Source organism: Harpegnathos saltator, unplaced genomic scaffold (assembly GCF_003227715.2).
Source record: "Harpegnathos saltator strain DR-91 unplaced genomic scaffold, Hsal_v8.6 scaffold538, whole genome shotgun sequence".
Taxonomy (NCBI): domain Eukaryota; kingdom Metazoa; phylum Arthropoda; class Insecta; order Hymenoptera; family Formicidae; genus Harpegnathos; species Harpegnathos saltator.
Window position 1 is genome coordinate 282,691 of NW_020230358.1, and position 22,132 is coordinate 304,822.

The 22,132-nt window shown below is 48.6% G+C and overlaps 1 protein-coding gene across 1 annotated transcript; it reads left to right on the top strand.

Annotated features, from left to right (window-relative positions):
- The first annotated feature begins 240 nt into the window (after window positions 1-240).
- Window positions 241-5,827, top strand: LOC105189858 (forkhead box protein D3). Its single transcript, XM_025303241.1, has one exon. It carries the CDS (start codon window positions 1,661-1,663, stop codon window positions 2,747-2,749), a length of 1,089 nt encoding a protein of 362 aa, XP_025159026.1. The 5' UTR covers window positions 241-1,660; the 3' UTR covers window positions 2,750-5,827.
- The last annotated feature ends 16,305 nt before the right edge of the window (window positions 5,828-22,132 follow it).

Here is a 22,132-nt window from a genome sequence, read left to right on the forward strand (position 1 = left end):
CCTCCCTACCCCCGTGCCCCCACCTCGAAAGTCCCTTTAACTATCCCGCTATTTTCCTAACTCCCGTCCTAACCCCCTCCGGGGCTTTCTCCTCGTCACCACGTAGCCGCTCCTCCACCCTCGCCAGTCAGGGTGGAAACACGTCGGTCCGAGCACGGCGACGGTGGGGTGGCTCGTCTAACGGGGTACGAGAACGTGGGGGTTGAAACGCCCGCCCATTGGTCCGCCCACATAGGACCGGAGCGGCCGCTTCGAATCAATTCGAGCCTCGATCTCACCCCGTAGACGATCCTACGCTCGCGATCGCGCACCCTTCGCCGTCGTCGTCGTCCGCGGCCTCGCGATGTCCCCGTGCTGACCGTCTTAACCTCAAAACGCGACGCCGCGTTCCCCGTTCGCCAAGTTCAAGAGCGAGAAAGCCTGTCGGTGGAGCCTCACGAGGACGAGGTTACTGATGTGACTCGAGATTCTGAAGTAAAGCAGCGCAGCCAAGTTCTGAAAGACAATTTCACTGGAATCGAGAAGCGTCAACGATTCGTTCTCTCCGACGAGGAAGAGGACCGGACGACCGCGTCGTGTGATCGCGAGGTTTCCTCGCAGCGAGTTAGTCGACGGGGCTCGACGAAGATAGCAAGGCAAATTTTGAAGGTTAACATTGTTCGGATTAAAATTTCGAGTGTCTGTTCCTGGAAGGGAGGAAATCAGCTGATATCTCGTGATAGAGCGAGATCCACTTGGCAAGGAAAACCCATTGGGTTTCGCTTGGAAGAACGTGCGCGATGGAAAGTGTTCTCGCAGGCGAATCGCGAGAAGTATCCTTGACGGTGCGCCGGACTGACGCGTGCGACGCAATTTGAGAGCGCAAGTTGCTGCAAGACGAAGAAGCAGGGGAGTACGAGAAAAAAATCCCGTTATCGTTGTGGAAACAAACTATTAGCGTAAGATAGCACGCGTGTCAAGCGGATAGAGCAGGCGTATGACAGTCGCTGCGCTGGAGCACACCGGGGCAGAAGTTACTCGCGTGTCTCACCGACGGCAGATGTGCGGTTCGTAGGAGAATTCACTTCACCGTTCGTCACAGCGGTTCTTACTCGAGAAGTAAGGAAAGATCGAAGCTTTCAGCTGCAGCATTCGCTGAAACTTCTGAGACAGGACGCGCTCGTCGCGGAAACAGTAATTTATATCGAAGGAATCTCACGGACACGTTAGGTGAATAGAGTCTCGTTATATTTTAGTCAGAAGATTATTTTCGCGGACTATGTTGAGCAAAGATTTATACGATCGTTCAAAATGTTCCGCCGGCAAACATTGTTTCGCGAGTGATAACCTTCGCGGGACCACTCGGCATTCGCTATAATCAATTCAAAATTCGTGATACCGAATATCTTTCGTTGAAATCTATGGAATCTGTGGAAACGATACGCTGCTGTTAGAAAAAGAGTAACAGATTTCCGCCGGAAAAGCAAGCGTAAAGCAGAAAGAGAAGACGAAGAGAGAAGAAAGAGAAAGAGAAAGAGAAAGAGACAGAGAACGTTCACGTTCGAGACGACATTTGACGAAGGATGACAGCGAGCGGCGGCCTCGAACTATCGGTCGCAAGACCGTCGGCGAAATAGACAGCATCTCGGAAGCGGGCCCTTACGCTCATGAGGCGATCACGATGGAGCCACGTGCGATGATGATGTCGAACCTGTCGTGCGACGGCTGCGCGGACAGCGACCGGGACTCCGACAGCAGCAGCATGATCGTGGACCCGGTGAGTCTCGACAAGAACGATCTGTCGCCGTCGCAGTCGTCGTCGAGCCCGGTGATACCGAGTTCCCCGGTACCGACGCCAACGTCGACGCCGACGACGGCGAGAAGTCGGGGGGGCAGTAGCGGTAGCGCACGCTCCAAGAAGACGTACTCGATGATGTCGAGTCAGCAGAAATCCAGCGGTTCGAGTCAACCGTCGTCCGGATACGGCTCGGACAAGATGTCGTCGTCCTTGATAAAGCCGCCGTACTCGTACATCGCGCTGATCACGATGGCGATCCTGCAGTCGCCGCAGAAGAAGCTCACGCTAAGCGGCATCTGCGAGTTCATCATGTCGCGCTTCCCCTATTACCACGACAAGTTCCCCGCTTGGCAGAACTCCATCAGGCACAATCTGTCGCTTAATGACTGCTTCATCAAGATCCCCCGCGAACCCGGCAATCCCGGCAAGGGCAACTACTGGACCTTGGACCCCCTCGCGGAAGACATGTTCGACAACGGTAGCTTCCTGAGACGTAGGAAGAGGTACAAAAGGCCGCCACCGCATTACGTCCTGCGGGACCGAGCGATCATGGCGACCTTCGCCATCTGCGGCGATCGGGGACCCTGTCCAGGCGGCGGAGGTCATCCAGGTGCGTTGGCTTACCCCGGCGCCGCTTACCTGTCGCCGCCGCCTGGTCTACCACTGTTGGACTTCTCACCGTCTACCCTGGAGGCACTGAAGCTCGGCGGCTTCCTGGAGCCTCCGCCGCCGCTTTACAAACCGGTGCCCATTACGGCGCCCCCGATCAGACAAATCGACCCGACCCCCGCGAGGATCACGACGATACCGGCTAGTCACACAAGCGTCGACAAGAAGCGGAACTTCAGCATAGACGCGCTCATCGGCAAGCAAGCGGCCAGTGATCAAAACTGCGGCGCATTACTGGACCTCAGCCCGTCGGAGCACAGGGAGATCAGAAGCCAAGCGTCTGCGTTCTCGCCGCTCGTCTAGGAGACGTCTTTGGTGACGTTCTCTGCTGATTGTCGAGGCAGAGAGGCAACCAACGGTGGGTGGTGACTTTCGAAAGCGACGAAGAACTGATCGTTTTGTAGGATCCTACGGGGCGATCAGAACGCGCTCTCGTCATTTCTGGAGTTCGAGTTTCGAGAGCGTAACTAACCGAGGATACGTCAAATGTGTCCGTGTTCGAAGAGGAAGTTTAGTACTGTTGCTGAGCAAAACGTCGTCGCGCTTTGGGAGCCAGAAACTTCAGCTCTTTCAGGCAGATCCGCCGCAAAGACTTCCGGGGAGTTCCCTATCCGAGAAAAAGAGTGATCGCATTGCGACGTGAACACTGAACTATCGCGTTATCGAATAGTGACTGTCTCGAGTCTCACGTTGGTGAATCGTGCGTCGCTGATCGGACGCTTGGCACGGAGTACTTCGAAGAGATGCTTTACGATCTCCGACAAAGTTTCGGCCAATTGCACCGCGGTCATTGACTCACACCGAAAGCGATAGTAACTGAATGCGTCAGTTTATCAGATATCTTCTGATAAATGCTGTCCAAATGAATTTGACATTTTCATATTGCAAATGAGTGGACTCGACAAATTCTAGACATTTTCTTCTTTCCGTAGACAATAATTCATCAAAATCTGCAATATTTCATTTCAAAAGAAGCTGTTGAAGTAATATGTAGAATCTTTGTCATTCAAACCTTGTCATATAAAATGTATTTGGTTACGGATGTATTATCGAGCAATTACAATGATGTTTATTCGAAAGCATCGAGGACACTTGTATCACAAACGTCCATCATTTGAACAGACATTTGTCCATCATTATTCGCAATGGATTTGTTACGTTCGACGCACGACCTCTTAAATGAAAGTTCAACATAGATCTTCGGGAAGCTCCGGTGAGATGCTCGCTCTGCATTCTGCGTTTTCACGGTGAAATGTTCAGCGATTGCAAATGATAAGAAGAACGTACGCGAAAAATCGAAGTTCGTGGCATTATCTGTGTTACCTAAAGTCCCAGTTTCCACTCGGTAAGGCGAAACACAAATCGTTCTTTGCATAATCGAGTCAGACCTGGCGCAACATGCTAGGTGATCGTTTCCTACCGAATAACCGTTAAGGATGAACCGCAGAAATTATAGAGGGACGTATGAATCGATTTAATGAGATGTATATCGAGGATAATAACGCATCCCGCATTATATATATATATATATAATATATATATATATATATATCGGCGCATCATTGTAAAAAGGCGTAGTGCAATAGCGTGTGTAGCGTTTTATTTCGTATGTCGCGGCGCTTCTTAAAACGACCGGTGGAAGTAAATTATTGACCGATTTCTTTTTTGTAACTTGAACTTTCGCTACAGCAAGTCCAATTCATCGACATAGTTACTCGACAAATGCATTCTTTTGGAGGTAACGACACTCGCGAGGAAATCGGTAGCCTATTCGCGATATTTGACAGTTGCTTAATTATAAATTAATTCACGATCAATTGCCGGTTCATCTTCGTGATTTTAACGTAACGTTAACGATGTTCACGTAGCATCACCTCGCATGCGTAAAATTACTTTCTGATTTCTACGGATAACCGGAGAAATTAAACAATAATGTACTTCCACTCGCCGGGCGATTCTTTTGCAAGCAAAGTTCGTCGTGCGAATGAGTTGGCCGCGCTCCCTCCGATTCCGCCGTTTCACTTTCGTTGCTCGGATTCGTTCGGTTAGACGAATAGTCGGCCGTTTCCACCGCACGGTCGATTAATATCGGCATTGTAAATACGCGTCCCGAACAAATATATGCGCAGCACTCTGTTATATAGCGGGGAGCACTTTTCTTTGGCGGATTTAACGTAAGGCCGCCCCACACGCTCTCCTCAACTCCCATTTAGCCGTGAGCGGTCAAGTAGACGTTTGGTGTACATACATCGAAGTAGCGCGATCCGTATGTTATTGTGAATAACTATATCGCATTTTACAGTTTAACATGCATTCTCCGTCTCGCGCGATAATTTCGAACGAAAATGCTTTCGACCTGTCGCATTCTGCACCGTGCGCGATAAAGGGGGTAAATGTATTGGGTGATATCTCATACCGCGAGTCTATATATCGTCTACATCGTGCAACTTTTTTGCAACTTACACTGGACAAACAAATGAGGCAGCTCTAGTTTTATCGCAAATGGTAATGGAGCATTTTACGAAAAATATAACCTAAAGTATGACCAGAAGAAAATGTCGATTAATTAAAGGGAAAAAGGAAGAAGTCTCGGTTTTAAAAGTTTGGGAAATTAAGTCTCTGTTGAAAGATAAAGTTGGATTTTGCGGCAAAAACTGATGGAATTTGTGTGTAGGAGGAAGCAAAGAGAGGGCGAGGGGGGAGAGAGAGAGAGAGAGAGAGAGAGAAAGAGTTTCATCGATAAAATTTAAATTTGTCGAGGTTGGGCAATTTGCACAAAAAAAAGAAAAAGAAAAAGAGGAGTGAGACCACTAAAGAGCGCAAGATCGATTGGTACACTAACTTGACGCTTGCACGACGCGAGGCGGCATTGTGTGAAATTTAATTAACGATGCGTAAATCAATTAGGCGGGCTTATGCAACACGTTTCAAAGTTGAAATTAATGCATGATGTAATTTACATTTAACGGCGAAATTGAAACCCGTCGAATCCGGATTATTTCAATATGGATAAACACGCCTATTTCTACATCGCGATGGTCAATGTACTCGAAATGCGGAGTTCTCGTAACGCGCGACTATTTAGCGAATTTTAACATGGCGATATAAACACACGCACGCACACACACGTACACACGGTATATTTTACTAATCCCTAAATATTTTTAATCGTTACGAGAAAAAGATGCCGCGTCACTCCACTCTGTTCCTCCGCTAAGAGTAAAGCAGCGAGAAGCCAAGATGAATATATGTTTAGTTATAGACTACTGCGATGATACACACACACACACATACAACACACAACCTATCGTTAAAAATCGTCTGTAGACTTTAGTAAGTATTGTATGTGTCAAGATGATAGATTTATAACATGTAATGAAAAGAAACAATAAAGTATCGTTAAGTATATGCGCGCACGAGACTATTCTTCCCAGTATCTCCCGGCGTCGTTCTCACTCTCTCTCTCTCTCTCTCTCTCTCTCTCTCTCTCTCTCTCTCTCTCTCTCTCTCTCTCTCTCTCTCTCTCTCTCATCATCGATGTAGAACAAACCGAGCGAAGCAATCCTGATAACAATTCGCAACGATTATCGCGAGGAGGAGAAATAATCTCCGTCGTGAAAACGCGTACCGGACGCGATCCGTCGATCATCCGACGAGCAATTAACACTCGGGCAAGGAAAGACGCGGGGTGCGAAATAAGACGGTAAAGGAGAGACTTAGGAGAAGCCAACACGGTAAAAACGAAGCGGAAACGGAGTGACGAAGAGAGCGCGGTACAAAGCAATATCTTGTTTACCCGCTTCTCGACAATAGCAATGGCGAAGTGCAGAACAGAAGAGAAGGGAAGAGAGAAGAGAAGAGAAGAGAAGAGAAGAGAAGAGAGTAGAGAAGAGGGTAGCGGCGGCGGCGGCGGCGGCGGCGGTAGTGACGGCGGTGGCAGGCCGGAGGAGAATGAGTGGATTTTCATTGCAGTTTAATCCCCGTCCCGTGCCCCCCCTTGACGGTATTCTAAACGGCGATACGAAGGCAACTCTTGTCGCTTGGGGTGACGATATTACATTCCTCGATCGTGACGAAGATAACGGGCTGCCGCATCTCGAGCGGCAATTCGAGCATCGCGTTAAAACACGCTTCTTCTAATCTCTCTCTCTCTCTGTGTTTCCCTCCGTCACCCTCTGCAGCCGCCCCTTCCTACTGCTCCCTATCCACCTACCTTCCTTCCTTCCGTCTATCATCGCTATCTATTTATATGCGGCTCTTTGTTTTTATCTCTGGCCGGGAGAAAGACACGGGACAGGAAATTTACGACGATCTACGGGCGCGATGACAACGCGGTCGTCTATTTTCGGTTTGCTAAAGCAACTATTATTGCACCGTCTTGCATACGAGTAGACGATGAACCGAGGCTGGCGAAATATAACTCTACGTGTCGCTGAAGGCGAATGCCTCGCGCTCAGTAAACGCAGCTCAGTTAAGACCTGCACACGTTATCTTCTTTCACGCTGTTAACGTGATCAACTTCACATGTTTATCGCTCGAATCGTCGAATCGCAGCAAAGAACGCTTATGTAATTGATCAACAGCGAGAATCATCGATGGAGGATGAGGATTTTCCTTCGCGCGAGAGTCTTAGATCAACATTAGATTTATCACAGATTGTCTGATAAGATTGGCACACACGCTAATTCGCCGCTAAATAGAGAACTTTTGCAGAGTAGCTATAATCATCTCTTTTCTTGCCCCTCGTCCGACGGTCGACCAAATTCATTGTAAACTGCTCGTAAGACACGTGCCGTGTTGGTCATATTATATTTCGATAAAGAGAGAAAACTGATACGCGCGCGCGCGCGCGCGATTTCACTGCAGAACTTGCGACGAAGTCGTTGGTGTCGCCAAGATTTACGGCGGCGCGCACGCGTGCTCCGAATAACGATACTGCAGTTTGCAAAGGCAACTATTATTGCATTATCTCAAACGCGTTGCACGCGGATAAACGCTGCAAGTATCGCGGCCAATAAATTAATCACACACGCGCGATAAGACGCCCAGGGTCGAGGAGAGAGGAAATTCGAAGGTAGGTCAACACTAAATCGTAGACAAACGCTTGCCAATCACTTGACTTCGCACATCGTCAAACAGCGAGCCGTCTCGAGCGAGCGCCGACGATCGTTTGCGACGACGACGTACGGTCGCATAACAACGTTATCTCGCGTATATTCGTTGCCGTTGCCGCATAATCCAGACGTGAGATCGTGAGATAATGAAGCGCAGAATCGGCCGAGAGAATTCCACATCGCGAATTCTACGGCCGCATCGCAGGATCGCAGCTCGCTCTTCATCCTCAGGGATGGCGAGATCCAATCGTGGGCGGGGGAGACGGGACAAGAGACCCAACTTGTATTATTGTTCGCGCCGTGTCGTCGTCGTCGACCTTGCGTGAAGATTTCAAATTGTTCTCGGTAACAACGTGGATACATCTCACTGGGAGAGATCATTCAATCGAGGAAGTACGTAAATTACAGCGATGTAACCATGAAGGAACCACGCCGGCGGACTCGGCAAACCGTCCGGGTGGTGATACGCACTCGTCCTTGTAACGAGCACAGCTAAGTAAGTAGTAGTCGGCGGGGAACGTCGGCGGGGCGGCCGTGTATCGTCGTCACGATCGTGGTTCTTCGCGCGTGCAACACCCCTTTAATCGTCCGTCAAGTGTGTGTGCATTCGGAATGTAATATATCCTGGCGGCCACGTGCCGCTCACGTGCCGCTAAGTGTTTGTTTCGGTTTGCATTGTCACCGCGGATACAAGCGCGCCCGTGCCAAAGGCCGAGGGAGGAGGCGGGCGAGTCTCTCGCGCCCTCCCTCCTCCCACCGCCCCCCTGCTTCTTCTCTCTTTTCATAACTACTCGCATAGGGGGTAAATAATGTGCCGGTGGTTGACAATTAGAAGCGATGGGAACGAGCTTCATTATGCGATGGGGGGAGCCCTCTGATTCGCCGTATCGAGCGTATATCCGTGAAACGCGAAAATATTTTCGATAATCGCCGACTACGTCGCCCGCGTGCGAAATCAGCCGAGGGTGGAAGAAGAGGGGGCAGGGTGCTCGGCTCGTGCTCTCGTTCGCACCCTGTCGTGGGTGATCTCGTATGAAGATTTCAAACTGTTCTCGACTGTAACGACGCGAATCCATTCAGCTCTATCAGGAGATCTATCTCGTTTAAGCGAGACAATATGTAAATGCTCAATTAAACAGAAGACTCTGCGATGACACGACGTGAAATAGTCTCTGTCGCGTTACGTCGACAGCCGAAGTCGGCTTTCGTCAGGCTTGTTCTAATTAATTGCAGAAGAGCTAAGCCTCAAGTGCAAACAAACATAATGGCAACACGTTATTCGCTAGACTAAAGATAAGAAAGGTGTTATCGGATATGCAAGGGACGCACGACAAGGACGAAGTAAGTGCGACCATTACTAAACGATGCGGAGGCGCTCGACATCTCAACTACGTCGTTGAGACCTCGTCATCGCAGGGGTTAGAGGGACGACGAAGCTCGAAAGAAGCGCACCGGATCATCCACGCTCGATTTTGCGGAAACTTAGCAATTACGTGCACCGGAGAGTCACGACGGCAGGTCTTCCTCGCTGTTTCGGGGTGGTTGCGGGGCGAGGAGAGTATTAACACGATGGACACGCGACACTCACACATACGCCACGCAGGTGGTGGTGTGGTGTGGAGTGGTAATAAGTCGTCGGGACGCGGACGTTGTACATACAAGAGAGAGGTCTGGTAATCAGCTACTTCGCTTCCCGGCCAGAGAAGAGAAAGAGAGAGAGAGAGAGAGAGAGAGAGAGAGAGAGAGAGAGAGAGAGAGAGAGAGAGAGGCAGCAGGCAATGACCAATATTATGATAATTCGAGCCTCTCGCGTTTTATCCTTCCGCGTCTCCCTCTTCTGCTCTCTTCCTCCATCAACTTTCTCTGGTCCTACTCCCGCCTGTGCTGCTCCTCTCATCTCTGCACGAAGAACGAGAGGAATCGGGTAAGCACTCGGTTCACCCGCCGCTCTCGCCCTCCGATCTCATCCTGTCGTGCAACCGGAAGCGCTACGGCGGCGGCCATGTTTCAGAGGCGCGGGCGTGGCCTTCCGGTTGCCCGGGGCAACCGGCGTTATCCGGATATCGACCTGGGAGCGACGAGAAGGGTGGCTAGGCTTCTGTCCGGGAGGGAAAATGTTATCACTGCTTTGTGGTGGCTAAGATAGCAACCCGCCCTTCCCCGCCGTTCCTGCAAGCCTCTCTCTCTCTCTCTCTCTCTCTCTCTCTCTCTCTCTCTCTCTCTGTCTGTCTCTCTCCTCCTCCTCATTCTCCACCTCTTCTTCTTCCTTCTTCTCTCCCTGTCGTCCTGCCCACGTTGTCCTCTGACTAACCCCTCCCGTCCGCAGATCCTCGTCTCTTCTACGCGATTCTCCGTATTACCCGTCTACGCGAAAAATGCAGGACTCACCTCGTGAGCTTGATGTATCCTTGAAATGTGTGTACGGACGGTTTCTATGTCCTGCGTGTGTATGCGCGTACAGATCGTATTAGGTCCCTGCGCTTTCGCGCACAGGAAACTTCCGCGCGGCTACGTCGCGAGAATCTCAGCAGAGAGAAGGAAAATTGGAGGGTTGATGGTTCTTCGGTTTTCTACAGCTTGGAGTCGCGGCGAGTATACCCGGCATCTTCGGGTAAACTAGCCCCGAAAGTGCCGGGACGGAGATACGCGAAATTGACGCTCCACGCGACACGCGAAGAGGGATGAAAATCACGCGATTCTTCAACGAATCTTTCGCATTGTTTAGTACGAGTATAATCGCACCTCAAAAACTGCCAAAATTCTTTGATAACGATTAGATGCGCGTGCGACAATGTTTGTATCACGATTATCACGGAAATATTCGTTTCGTTGTATTCAGGAGTATTATAAACATTTGCCCGACGTGAAATTACAAGGACCTTGAGATGATTAAGGGGTGAAATCCTGTCGCGCTCTCCTACATAAGGAGGACATCGTGTACCAGCTGCTGCCGTGTCCTGGCGTGCTATGGCATCCTGAGAATGTGTGTGCGAGCCAAGGATGATATTAGATTCTTGGACAAAGTTTTCGCATGGCCGAGGTCTCGAGAGCAGTCCCGGAGACTGCTCGTCCCTGAGCAAGGACGCGTGTTATCCTTCGGCATTGATTTCTTCCCGGCTTCTTCGCCGCCTCGTCGTTGCCGACGACAAAGAGCCGAGAAATTTCATTCGAGCGAGAACCTCCGTTTAACCTCTCCCGTATTATTATTAACTTTAATTATGATATTGCAGCACACACACACACACACGTAGATGATCTAATGTTTTCTCGCCAAAAAAATTGATTTCTAGACTCCTCTCATCTCAATCCCCTTTCCCTAAATAATATCAATTTAATATGGTTTACGGAAGAAAAAAACAAATTCTTCAACTATGAAATGTTTTACGATATTATTTTAGGATGATGAATTCTCCGGACAGTTTAAGAAGTCGATTTCTTTGAATCAAAATGTTGAGATATATCTCGTAAAGAGAATTATCCACAATTTATACCGACATGTCTTAAAGATTGCAGAGTGTTATTGATGGCATTTAGAAGTACGTCGGAAGCAGATATAAAAATGTCTGTCGCAGAGACAGACATATAAAAATTAGTATGAGTTCTCTTCGCGAAAAGAATTTCACATAATTTTTCGAGGCAATTGGAAAAGATTCGTCGGTCCGCAAGACGGAATGGGAAACGTGTGCTGGGAAAGGGAGTACGATATTTATAATGTATAGCTTCCTTGGGAAAGTTCAGATATGTGTCTCAAAACTTTTGGCCGCTTTTGTGCCAATATCGAAGTGGTTTCCACGCAGATAGAATAAAAGTGTATGAATACATCAAATGCGTCGATATACGCACGCAGTTAAGATAGAACGTAGGTGGTTCGATATTCAGTTCTATCACTTTTTCGTTATTGAGAAATTTGTAGCAGACATCATGTTCGTGAGGACTAAATAGGGAAAGAAAATTTGGTGAACCGTAATCGAAGACGGACGATGATTTTTCATTTGATGATTTGAAGTTTGAGTTTCATTAACACTCAGATAGCCGAAGATAGAGCCAAGATTAACTTTATTATATATGTATTACACTTTTTGAATGTCCAGATAATATTTATGACTATATTATTCGATATCTTTTTTTGACCCCTTACTTATTGTTTATTATCGCAATTCCAAAAAAAAGAAAATAGCTTGGAATTATACCGAATAATTTATATTAAATATCTTCATCTTTTTTGCGAGTGTTAATTTCCACTCATCCGCGAATATTGATCGACAGATCGGAAATACTCGGCTGAAAGTCACGTAACATTTGCGAAGATGCGAGGACGAGCGAATTTCGAATATCGAAGATCGCAATCTATACGCGCCACCGCGTATTTACAAATTTAATTTCATTGGCAGAATAACCGCCAGGAGGTGCGGGCTACCCGATATATCATACACTCGGACGAACAACCCCGCTTGTCCGGATGAGCGCGCGTAAACAGGCAGAACAGCCGAAACGAATGAACGGACCCACGTACGTACGCACGACGCACGCACGCACACACATACACACACACACACATACGCAGTGCGTATAAGGTCGCTCGCGAATCCCCGTGGGAACAGACACTTGGCTTCGCGTTTAAGGACACGCGCGTGCATACGGACGCATAGTTTAATGCACTGTTTGCTGTTTGCACTTCGTACTAATGGCCGAGCTTAGCGAGATTTAAATTTGTCGGCGAACGAGCCGTGGGGGATCAGACGACGATAGGGAGAGAGAGCAAGAGACGCGAGCCCAACGGGGACGACGATTTAAACTTCTCGGTCCCCGTAATAATTCGGACGAATTACACAGCCCGCGGGCCGCGAGCTTAATTCTTCGACGTCGCGAGCGCGCGTCTCTTCTCTTAGTTAGTCCGGCGAAACGTCGCGGGATTTTAACAACGGGAGGCAAAAAGAGTGGGACGTTTCACCCTCTGCACCAAGAAACCGCCAGAAGCGCAGCGGGAGTTGCGAAGAATTATATTACTATTAATTACGATGATCTTTCTCCTTCTTTTCCTCTCTCTCTCTCTCTCTCTCTCTCTCTCTCTCTCTCTCTTTTTCCTTCTCTCCCTCAACAAAGATTCGCAGAGTTTACAGAATTATTATATTTTTTCCGAGGTACGGACGCGCTCACGGGCTCTTTGAGTCTTTTCTCGGAGCATTCTTCTATAACACACATGACGCGAGGAAAAATAGGTAGAATTCTTCTCCTCCCGCCCTTTAAAATTGTTGTCTGAAAAGTCCTTTATATAGATCTCGATACCTGTAATTCGAGCGGAACGGCGCACGCCGAGATTTTCGACGAGGCTTCGGCGCGAATACGCGTCGAGCAGCGGTGATTCGTGCGCGTCGCCAAAGGCCGAAGAACGCCCCTACAACGCGGGGCTGCTGAACACGATGCGCGAGGGGTGCTCGGTCGAGTGTACGTCGACGCGGAGCCGTAATTGTTTTACTCCCGTAGCCCTGACGTACGAGAGGGAGAGAGAGAGAGAGAGAGAGAGAGAGAGAGAGAGAGAGAGAGAGAGAGAGAGAATGTGAGTGCGTGTGCATGTGTGAGGGAGTAAGCGAGAACCGCGCTTTCTCTCTCTCTCTCTCTCTCTCCGTCCCTCACTGTCTCTTCTCTCAATCTATTTCATCCGCACCCCCGCAGCTACTCTCGTTTCATCCTGACGCTACGCATCCCGAAGCCACCCGCAGCGCGCCTATCATGCGCCACTAATGCCTAACAGGTTAACGTCTCGCATGATTATTCTATTGCCCCACGCGCCCCCCCGGAATTGCCGCCCCTCACACGCTAATTCGAGCGGCCTTAAGCGTAATATTTTCCGCCCCGAATCAAAGCCGGAGAATGATCTTCCCGCGGTGCCCCCGCTGTCGTGCGCGACTATCGGAGGTGATGCATCAGCGGCAGCCGATGATCGGCATTTCGCGGAGAAATCTCGCGGATCGATGTGCTGGTTTTCGATTAGATGCATAAATCTAATTGAAAATCGTGACTAGGGAAATGTCTTAGAACGTAAGTAATCTCCCTACCTTTGATAGAGACAGAGGCAACGGTGGGTCTTGTGTTGCGTAAAGTGCGAGTAAACGAATTGAATATAAAGATATGTGATTGTTATTTGTGATATGTCTCCTTCAGCGTACAAATACAGCAGTGAATTAATTTCGCTTTTCGTAAAACGGCGATTCCCTCGTTATTATGCCTATTTTTATTCTCCCCTGCGCGCTTATTATTATCGCGACTGATATTAATTGAAAATGCCCGGCTGCATTTTGCTTTATTTATTATTCTTCGCTGAAAAGAATTTGTCGCGATATAGCCGTCCGAATTAAATTCGACGTGAAATTCAATCACAGCTTTCGGATGATTAAAATTTGTCCGCGTACGTCGACAGTAGACGCACGATTATTCGCGCTAAAATTGTGAAAAATTATTGCTTAACTCTGCGATAAATTGTTTGCATTAAATTAACAAATATACACTGCAAATACGCGCAGAACGCACAAAAGCCGCGTCGCGTTTGCACACGTCTGCGCTAAATTAAAAAATATATATCATTAAATTACACATATATGTACCATTTCGGATATTATGCGCACGAGATTCATGCAGGCGGCCCTTTTTTTTTTTTGTCAAATTGCACACAATCCGTTTGCATCGAGGAAAACGCCCCGTTTCGTCTCTTATCGGATTTTTCGGCTACCATTGTTCGATGATTATCGATCGCACATTTCAATATACCACGGGGAAATTTTCGGAAAAACAGATCAGATACATCAAACACTAATTTAATCTATGTTAAATCCTTATAAAACTGATTTCACATAGATTTTATAGGAATAATTTTCAAAGTCAGCTATGCCAAAAAAATATATATTTTTACAAAGCGAGGTGCGATAATAAAAATATAACATTAAAAAATCACGAGCCCGGGTGAAATTTTTCGAGGGGATGAAGGTCCAGCAAAGTTATCGCCGCAAACGCTTGCGGAATACTCCAGGACATCTCGATAAGCGCTTGCAGAGCGCGCGCATGAATTTATCCATAAAGCCAACGCGTCTCGGCGATACTAGTTGTCCTCATCGTTCTCGTCAAAATCGTCGGCAAAGCACGATACGCGCGCGACCGCAAAATAAAGCTGTTTATGCGCGGTGTCACAGGTTGGGTTCAAAGGGTTTGCGGCGATTGGCGATTCGCGAATGCTCGGAAATCGCGATAGCACGTTCATCGACGATATGACGAGTGGCCGTCGTGAAACGTACTGCTGCTGATTAAGCAGATTTCGACATCCGGGCTTACTTCCGTCAGACTGGCGTCCGAAATCCGGCGCTACGTTGAACGTACTTTGAATGCTTATATCGAGCGATCCTATCGAGCACGATCGGCATGCTCCACATGCACTCGCGTTTCCGGTCAATGCGAACCGACATCCTTGCGGATCGAACGGATGCCAATCGCAGCCATGCGAGTCTCGCGAGCCATTCGACCAGCTCCGCGTTATTATAAACGGACTGCGAGCATTTGCAAACAGAGCGCAGCGACCGTGATGATATTTCAGCAGCTCGCGACGCGACGGTACACGTGAGAGAATCGGAAAATAATCGCAAGGCGACGGGGAGGTGTTCGAAAATTGTACGAGCGAAAGCGAAGCGAGAGAAAACGAGTGGATAAATTTCCCGCGATTATGCGATATCGCGCGAGAAGAGAGCGCGCCGTCGAGCCGTCGAGAGTAAAATAGCGCGCGGCGGGACGCGACTATAACGCGCGAGGTTATTGATTTCTTTGGCCGCTTTTTACCGTACGCTTGTATCGCGTTTAATCCCGTATAAAATACTTGGTGTTCCCTGGGGCGCTCTTCCCCAGTTTAAAACTGCATTCGCGTTTAATTCGGACAACCGGCCGGGAAATGGCGCGGCGGCGCAGCGTGCAGCCTGCCGGAAAATCGAAGCAGAAAACTTCGCAATTAGTCGGCCATCTCCTCGGCATCGTCTTCGGCTCGCAGACACAGCGGGGGGACGCGGGGATAATTAAACGTCGGCCAATTAGACTCTTCATAACATTTTTATAAAGTTCCGCTCCCTCACCTGCCGCTTGGCGGTCGTGAAATTGTAATTCGCAATGTTGAAATATATCGCGACCAGCGCTTTGAGAAGCACGCTCCGAGCGAGACTGCAGAACGAGACGTCGACGATTTACCGGACATGGAGGAAAGAAATTAATTCCCGCGAGCGCGACAATGCCGAGAGGATCGCCGACGGCCCGGACGTGCTCCGACGTGGAACCGCGTCAATCGATGGCGTGTACACGCCGCCGAGTATGATAATTTTCCAATTCAACCGTCCGTGTTTCTACCGAGATACGAGAGAGAGAGAGAGAGAAACGCGGAATGCCGCGAACGTGTCGCCGAATGTCCAGCGGAGGAGCGTACGCGCGCGCGGTTTCGCCTGCGAACGAAATGATGCGGCGGGACTGTGCGTGACGCGCCGCGGCCGGCTGTTTAAAGTTCATAACCGGACCGGCAGTTTATCGGGCCGGGCCGGTAAATCCGATTACAAGAACAGATTTATTTTGACTGGCGCACGTGACCCAACAAAAACGCGGCCGGCACTTAATCCACTTTCAGCGCGAATTGAAGCGCCGCACCTGCTCGCGACAACAGATGCGTTTACCGCGACAGATTATCGTTCGCTCGCGGGGAGGGCCCCTTCCCCGCGCGTACGCGTACGCGACCTGTCACGTGCTGCAACACGCCGGAGCGTCGTTTTATTACTTTTCATAATGTATTCCGTCACACGCACTTTCGCGCAACCCTCTCGCGAGCGCGGCGGCCCGGTGGAAATAAATTTCCCTTTGATCGAATCACGGCGGCGCGGCAGCTTCGCGTTACCGCTGATCTTTATTGCGTGTTTCATTGACGCGACCGTCGTTAGCAGTGTTTCAACGTGGGACGTGAGTTTTTGCATAGTGCCAATCATAATAAAGTGTCGGTAATTATGTCGATCGCATGAATGAATCATAAAGTGCCAATAATCATGTCAATCATAAATGAATCAGAAAACGCCAATCATAAAGTGCCAATAATTACGTCGATCATAAATTACTCAAGTTTCCGTTGTGACAAACGGCACGCACGGTTTGAGCGAATAAAATGGATTTCATGCATGAGGTAGTCATTTGTGTGTGGCGTGTAAGCCACAACTGTTACAGCGAGGCAAACGGAAAAATATCAACCCATTGTTAATCCGTTTCTAAACATATAAATCTAAGTAATAAAAATAAAGTTTTTCTATAAATCCTTATAGATACAAACCTTAAGTACATGTCATTCTTCTCCGACTTCTATTCCTGCCTCTCTCTCTCTCTCTCTCTCTCTCTCTCTCTCTCTCTCTCTCTCTCTCTCCCCTTCTCTTTCTTTCCCGTCAGTCGGCGAATAACATATTCAGCAATATTGTTCCGTGAGTTTCGAAAACGGCTCGACGTTGGAGTCATCGCGGCTCAATAGAAGCCAGCAAACCGCCGCTTAAGCGCTTCTATTAGTCCCGTACCGGGACTATTTACTTCTAATAACCGTTCTGCGCGAGGCAATAATTGCGATCCCGATGAAAGCGGCTACTGAATCGCACCGATCCCTCGACTGTGTGATGCACGACGATCCCGCAAACAAATCGATCGTCGCGCCCCACAGTTTTACGATCCGATGCCGGTCGTAATTTATAGCGATCAACCCCGCGGCCGGCCGTATAGTATTCGGTGGGCGAGAGGGTCGTTAATGGTGTCGACGTTGGTCGCATAGAGAACGCCGGGAATCATTTATTTCAAAGTGATCCCCAGGTATCAGAAGGACGACGGGAGATTATGAGAGACCGCGAGCGATCACAATGCTGCCGCCGTCGCTGCGAATAATTCGCAAATATCCGAGAGGATATCGAATAATTCATAGATATCCGAGGATCTTTGTGAATACGAGGAGGCGAATCTGTTTACTCGACGCGACGTCGTGACGAATTGCCTGGATTACTTCTGTCCGCGCTTATCTCTAAAATCCGCCAGCTGAATTTTATTTGTTCTACTATGAAACTTCGCAAAATCAAACATTCTGTTTTATGCTGAATATGAGACACAGGGAGGATACTCCCTGTATGCGAGGATTGGCTTCGGCGAATTGAAGAATATCACGGTGTTGCGTAAACAGCGCGCGAATAAACGGGACTCTCGGAGCGGAGATTGCAATTGCTGTAATTTCGGTGAGTTGAGATCTCTCGATGCGACGTGGACGTAAACGCAATAACACGAGGAAAGTTTGCAAAAGTTTGCAGCTCGCTATATAGTGCATCACGATTCTGCTTGCATTGTAAATATAGACCGTTCGTCTTTTGTCCTTGCCGAGCACGAGAGAGGAGAAATAATTCGGATGGCGGAGGTAATGCGAGATTTGTACATTTAATAACACGGCAGCGAATAATTCGAAGACAGAAAATTTCACTTGGTTGCGTCCAAATCGAAAAATTAGCACGAGTCGCGGCGCGTAGAAATGTATTATCGTGCGCGAAATTAAACAGACCTCGGAGACGCATCGAGCACATTTGTCGCTTGATTTCTCCGCGCGAGAGAGCGGTGTTTAAATAAATGAATATAAATAAATGAATCCACCTGTCCCCTCGAAGACGCATATTTGCTTGCATATTACGACGTTACGAGAAGAATGTTTTCTCGGCAGTTAACACATTCGATAATTCCCCGTTATTATTACGTCGAATCGGATTTCAACGGCACGCTCAATGGGAAATATCAATTTAGTGCAATTCATAATAACTCTCGCAGCACGGCAAACAAGTTGAATAGTCGTCGCGTCGCGGAAGGCGATGTCATCTGCTTCGTTCCCCGCTTCCTGCGTTCTTTGCCCGCTCCTTTGTCCGCTCTTTCAACAGTTCTTTCCCTCCCGCCCCCTGATACAATCAACTTCAAGGGTGCACGGGAAACGAGGTAGCCATTTATCCGCTACCCCAGGAGTAACCAAGCGGGGAAAGTCCAAGAAAACTGAGTGTCCCGCCATTGTCGCGACTTTTTTTTCGTCAGGACCGGAGCGAAACGTCTCGGTGCCTAGCGGACATGTTATTTTCGCGAGTCCACGGTAAGTGTGAGAAGAATATTTGCGGAGGTAACGAGGTTTCTCAAGAAAAATTTAACGAGGTAAGATCTCTAAAATTAATAAAGTTTCGAGAGAAATAGTAAAGGATCGTAAGACCTCTCTTTCTCTTTCTCTTTCTCTTTCTCTCCCCCCTCTTTCTTCGAGATATCGACGAATAATATGGCTCGAGTGTTTCTAAATAAGTTCGAGGGAAGTGTGCGAAAATTATATAAGATACAAACATGAAGCAGAATTGAATATTTTTGGAATCATATAAAGCTGCAAAATATAGAATAGCAAAGATGTAGAATATAGAAATTCGTGATATCGTGTGTCTCTACATTGTCTATAGCATTATTTAATAAAATAATGCATAAGACATTACATTGATTTTGTCTCATTACGATGCTTCTATTTTAACATTGCATGCCTAACACGGTGAGTGTAAAGTTCCGAGAGACTGTCAAACCAGCCTGTACCCTAAATCGACCCTGTTTTTCGTAGAGTCAGGTTCTCATGATGACAGCGATTGAAGAAATTCACACAGTGACACATCGCAGCAATGTCTTTTTATATTTCGCGATTGTGAGAAATTGCAAGTTTCAAGGACGATCGAATTTCGAGAAAAGCTCGATAAATGTTTCAGCGCGCGAGAATATTCTGCAAGATCATAATATTTCGAAAATGATTATGAATGAAAGCAATGCTCGTTCTCTTTTATGTTCTGCAAATGACACGGACATATTAACAATTGGAGGTTGAATAAATGATTAATTGATTAATTTGACGCGGCCGTTACCGAAATCGTGACAGTATGAACGTCGCCGAACATTTCGCGACAGCGTCATCAGCACGCGTTGTAGATGTGTACGCAGCTTAACGCCCACAATATCAGGTTGCCGAGCGACCCGCCGCTCTAGGAGGAAAATTTAATTTCAGCTGACAACATCCTGTTCCGCTACACACTGCGCTCAGCATTCTACAAAATCGCATGCGAGACGATGGTAGCTCGCTTCAGGCGCGCCAGCTTTTCTCGATGATAGCTCGTTTTCCCGGCGCTATACCCACCGATATCGTTTCCCGCATGATAGCGGATTCTTGTGTCGCTATTTGCGTCCGCGAATCCAAAGTATAACGCGAAACTGTCGAAAATATATTCTATATATTTAAAATATGATGTGTGCAGAAAATGTGAGATAGATGGCGAGATCAAAGTTACATTTTCGAGAAAAAAGGAACAAGGAAGGGGACGAATTTTACCGCGATTTCGTCCCTTTCGTGAACTGAAATTTTCCGAAACTTTCGCGCAAGAAACAATACGAGATATCAAATATCGCGATAGAAAAAAAAAACGAAGAGAGAAAAAGTACAGAAAGACGTTTGCTGAAGCGAACGGGTCGCTTCGCGCTCTTCAGACACGACGATGTCTTTCCCGATGTCTTTCCGTTCTCATCGTGAGTCAGTCGTCCTCGCGACGTCATGGAAAGTCACGAGAAGCCTGTTTTCCAAGGGGGTCTACACCCTCACCCTCCCTCCTGCCGAAAGCGTGCCCGAGCGGTAGCACGATTCGCGCGACTGGAAAATACCTCTCGGAAGCTGAGGCTGACTACAACCATTATTTGTTCTAGTCCGCCGTCGTCGTGGTGCACAGCCACCCGATTCCTCATGCAACCCCCGTGCCCCTCGCGCCTATCGCGACCATTTTCTAACCAGACCCGGGTCCCCATTCCTCCTCCCGGCTGGCCTCGAGCAACCATCCGCGACCTCCCCATCCTACCTCCTCTCCCATCTTCTCCTCCGCGTCCTCCGCGTCCTCTGTTCGCATTTCGCACATCCCCGTACCTCCGTCGTCGTCCTACCCCTACTTACGTTTACCCCCTTTCCTCCGACCATCCTCCCCTTGCTCACTCTCTCTCCCTCTCTCCCTCTCTCTCTCTCCCTCTCTCCCTCTCTCCCTCTCTCTCCCTCTCTCTCTCTCTCTCTCTCTTCCTCTCCCTCTCTCTCTTTTCCCCGTCCCAGCCCACAACGCGCACCGACCGTAGCCTCGCGCTACGTCTATTTATCCACCTAGCGGTATGATATTACACCCCGGGGCACACTTTGGGGATTCTCCCACCCCCGTCGGCGGCAGCGGCGGCGGCGGCGGCGGCGGCGGCAGAGTCGAGGGTGCCCCTGGAGCCACGCCCAATCGCGAGCCGGCAGTCGTACACCGCTCCGACTGTTCCAGAGCGAGTCCATTGGCCCGCGCTGACTTTGCGTCATCGCCACCCCGTCGCCGGCACCTGCACACCGCGTGTTTCACGGACGAGGCTTACGTACCCGAGACTCCAGAGGGGTTGAAAGGGACCAGGAGGGAGGCTGGAGAGTGTTGGGAAGGGGGCGAGCAACGGGGGTTGCGGCGGCAAGACGGGGAGACTCGCGACGCGAAGAGGGTGTTGAAATTTAGAAGGCTTCATTTGGTCCATTCTTCGGCCGTCACGGCGCGGCAAACTGTCGCAGTTATAGCGCTTATACTTGAATTCTCTCTTTCTCCATTTACGCCGCTTGCACCCTCTTTCCCTCTCTCTTGCTTTCGCCCTTATACTCCCCCTCCCCCTCCTCCCCTGCTCCTCCTCCCCGTCCTCCTACTCCCCGTTCGTTTTCCCGTTCGTAGCGGATTTCGCGACGACTGGAACAACTTCCTCCGAAAAATGTCGCCCTGTCGCGTTATCACGGCTCTCTTTGTGGAGCGCCTTTCGACTTCGACGCGTTTCGTATACATACACGAGCAAATATTTTTGCGTGAAAAAAATGCGCGCGTTTTTTGTTCACATTCGGTGCATAAAGCGCCAGTCAATTGGCAAATTTAACCTTCCGAAAGTAAAAATTTTGACGTGTTTCATTCTCGTGATGTTTAGACGATAATTTTACTCATTTTTGATCACACAATATAAATTTTTCTCTCTCTTTGTACGCGTTATATACTTTTGCGATATTTTGACGATCGCGTCTGATTTAGAAAACATCATCGTAGAGATAAGAACATATAAAATGACTATAAGACGAGCGATCGCGAGAGTGCCGCAAATCTGGGTTAAAAGGGCGGCCTCGACTCGATGGCTTTTGTAGATCTGAGAGGAAGGGTTTAATGTGTGAGGTTCCCGCCGTTCTCAGAGTCCGTCGAGTACCGCAGATGACGCAAACTCGTTTGCAAGATATTCTTCCAGCATTCGTAAAGAGCATTCTTCAAAACCATGTGCTCTAACAATTTACCCACTACTCGCCCACTACTCGCGGATAAATCGCAAAAAAAGGAAGGAACTAATGGAGTTTTGCGCAGCCCGCAAATAAACAGGGTAGACGACAAGTTATACTTATAAAATTCGATCCTGTTGGAATCAACAGTGTTTCTCGACAAGCCTTTCTCGAAACACTTCTGAG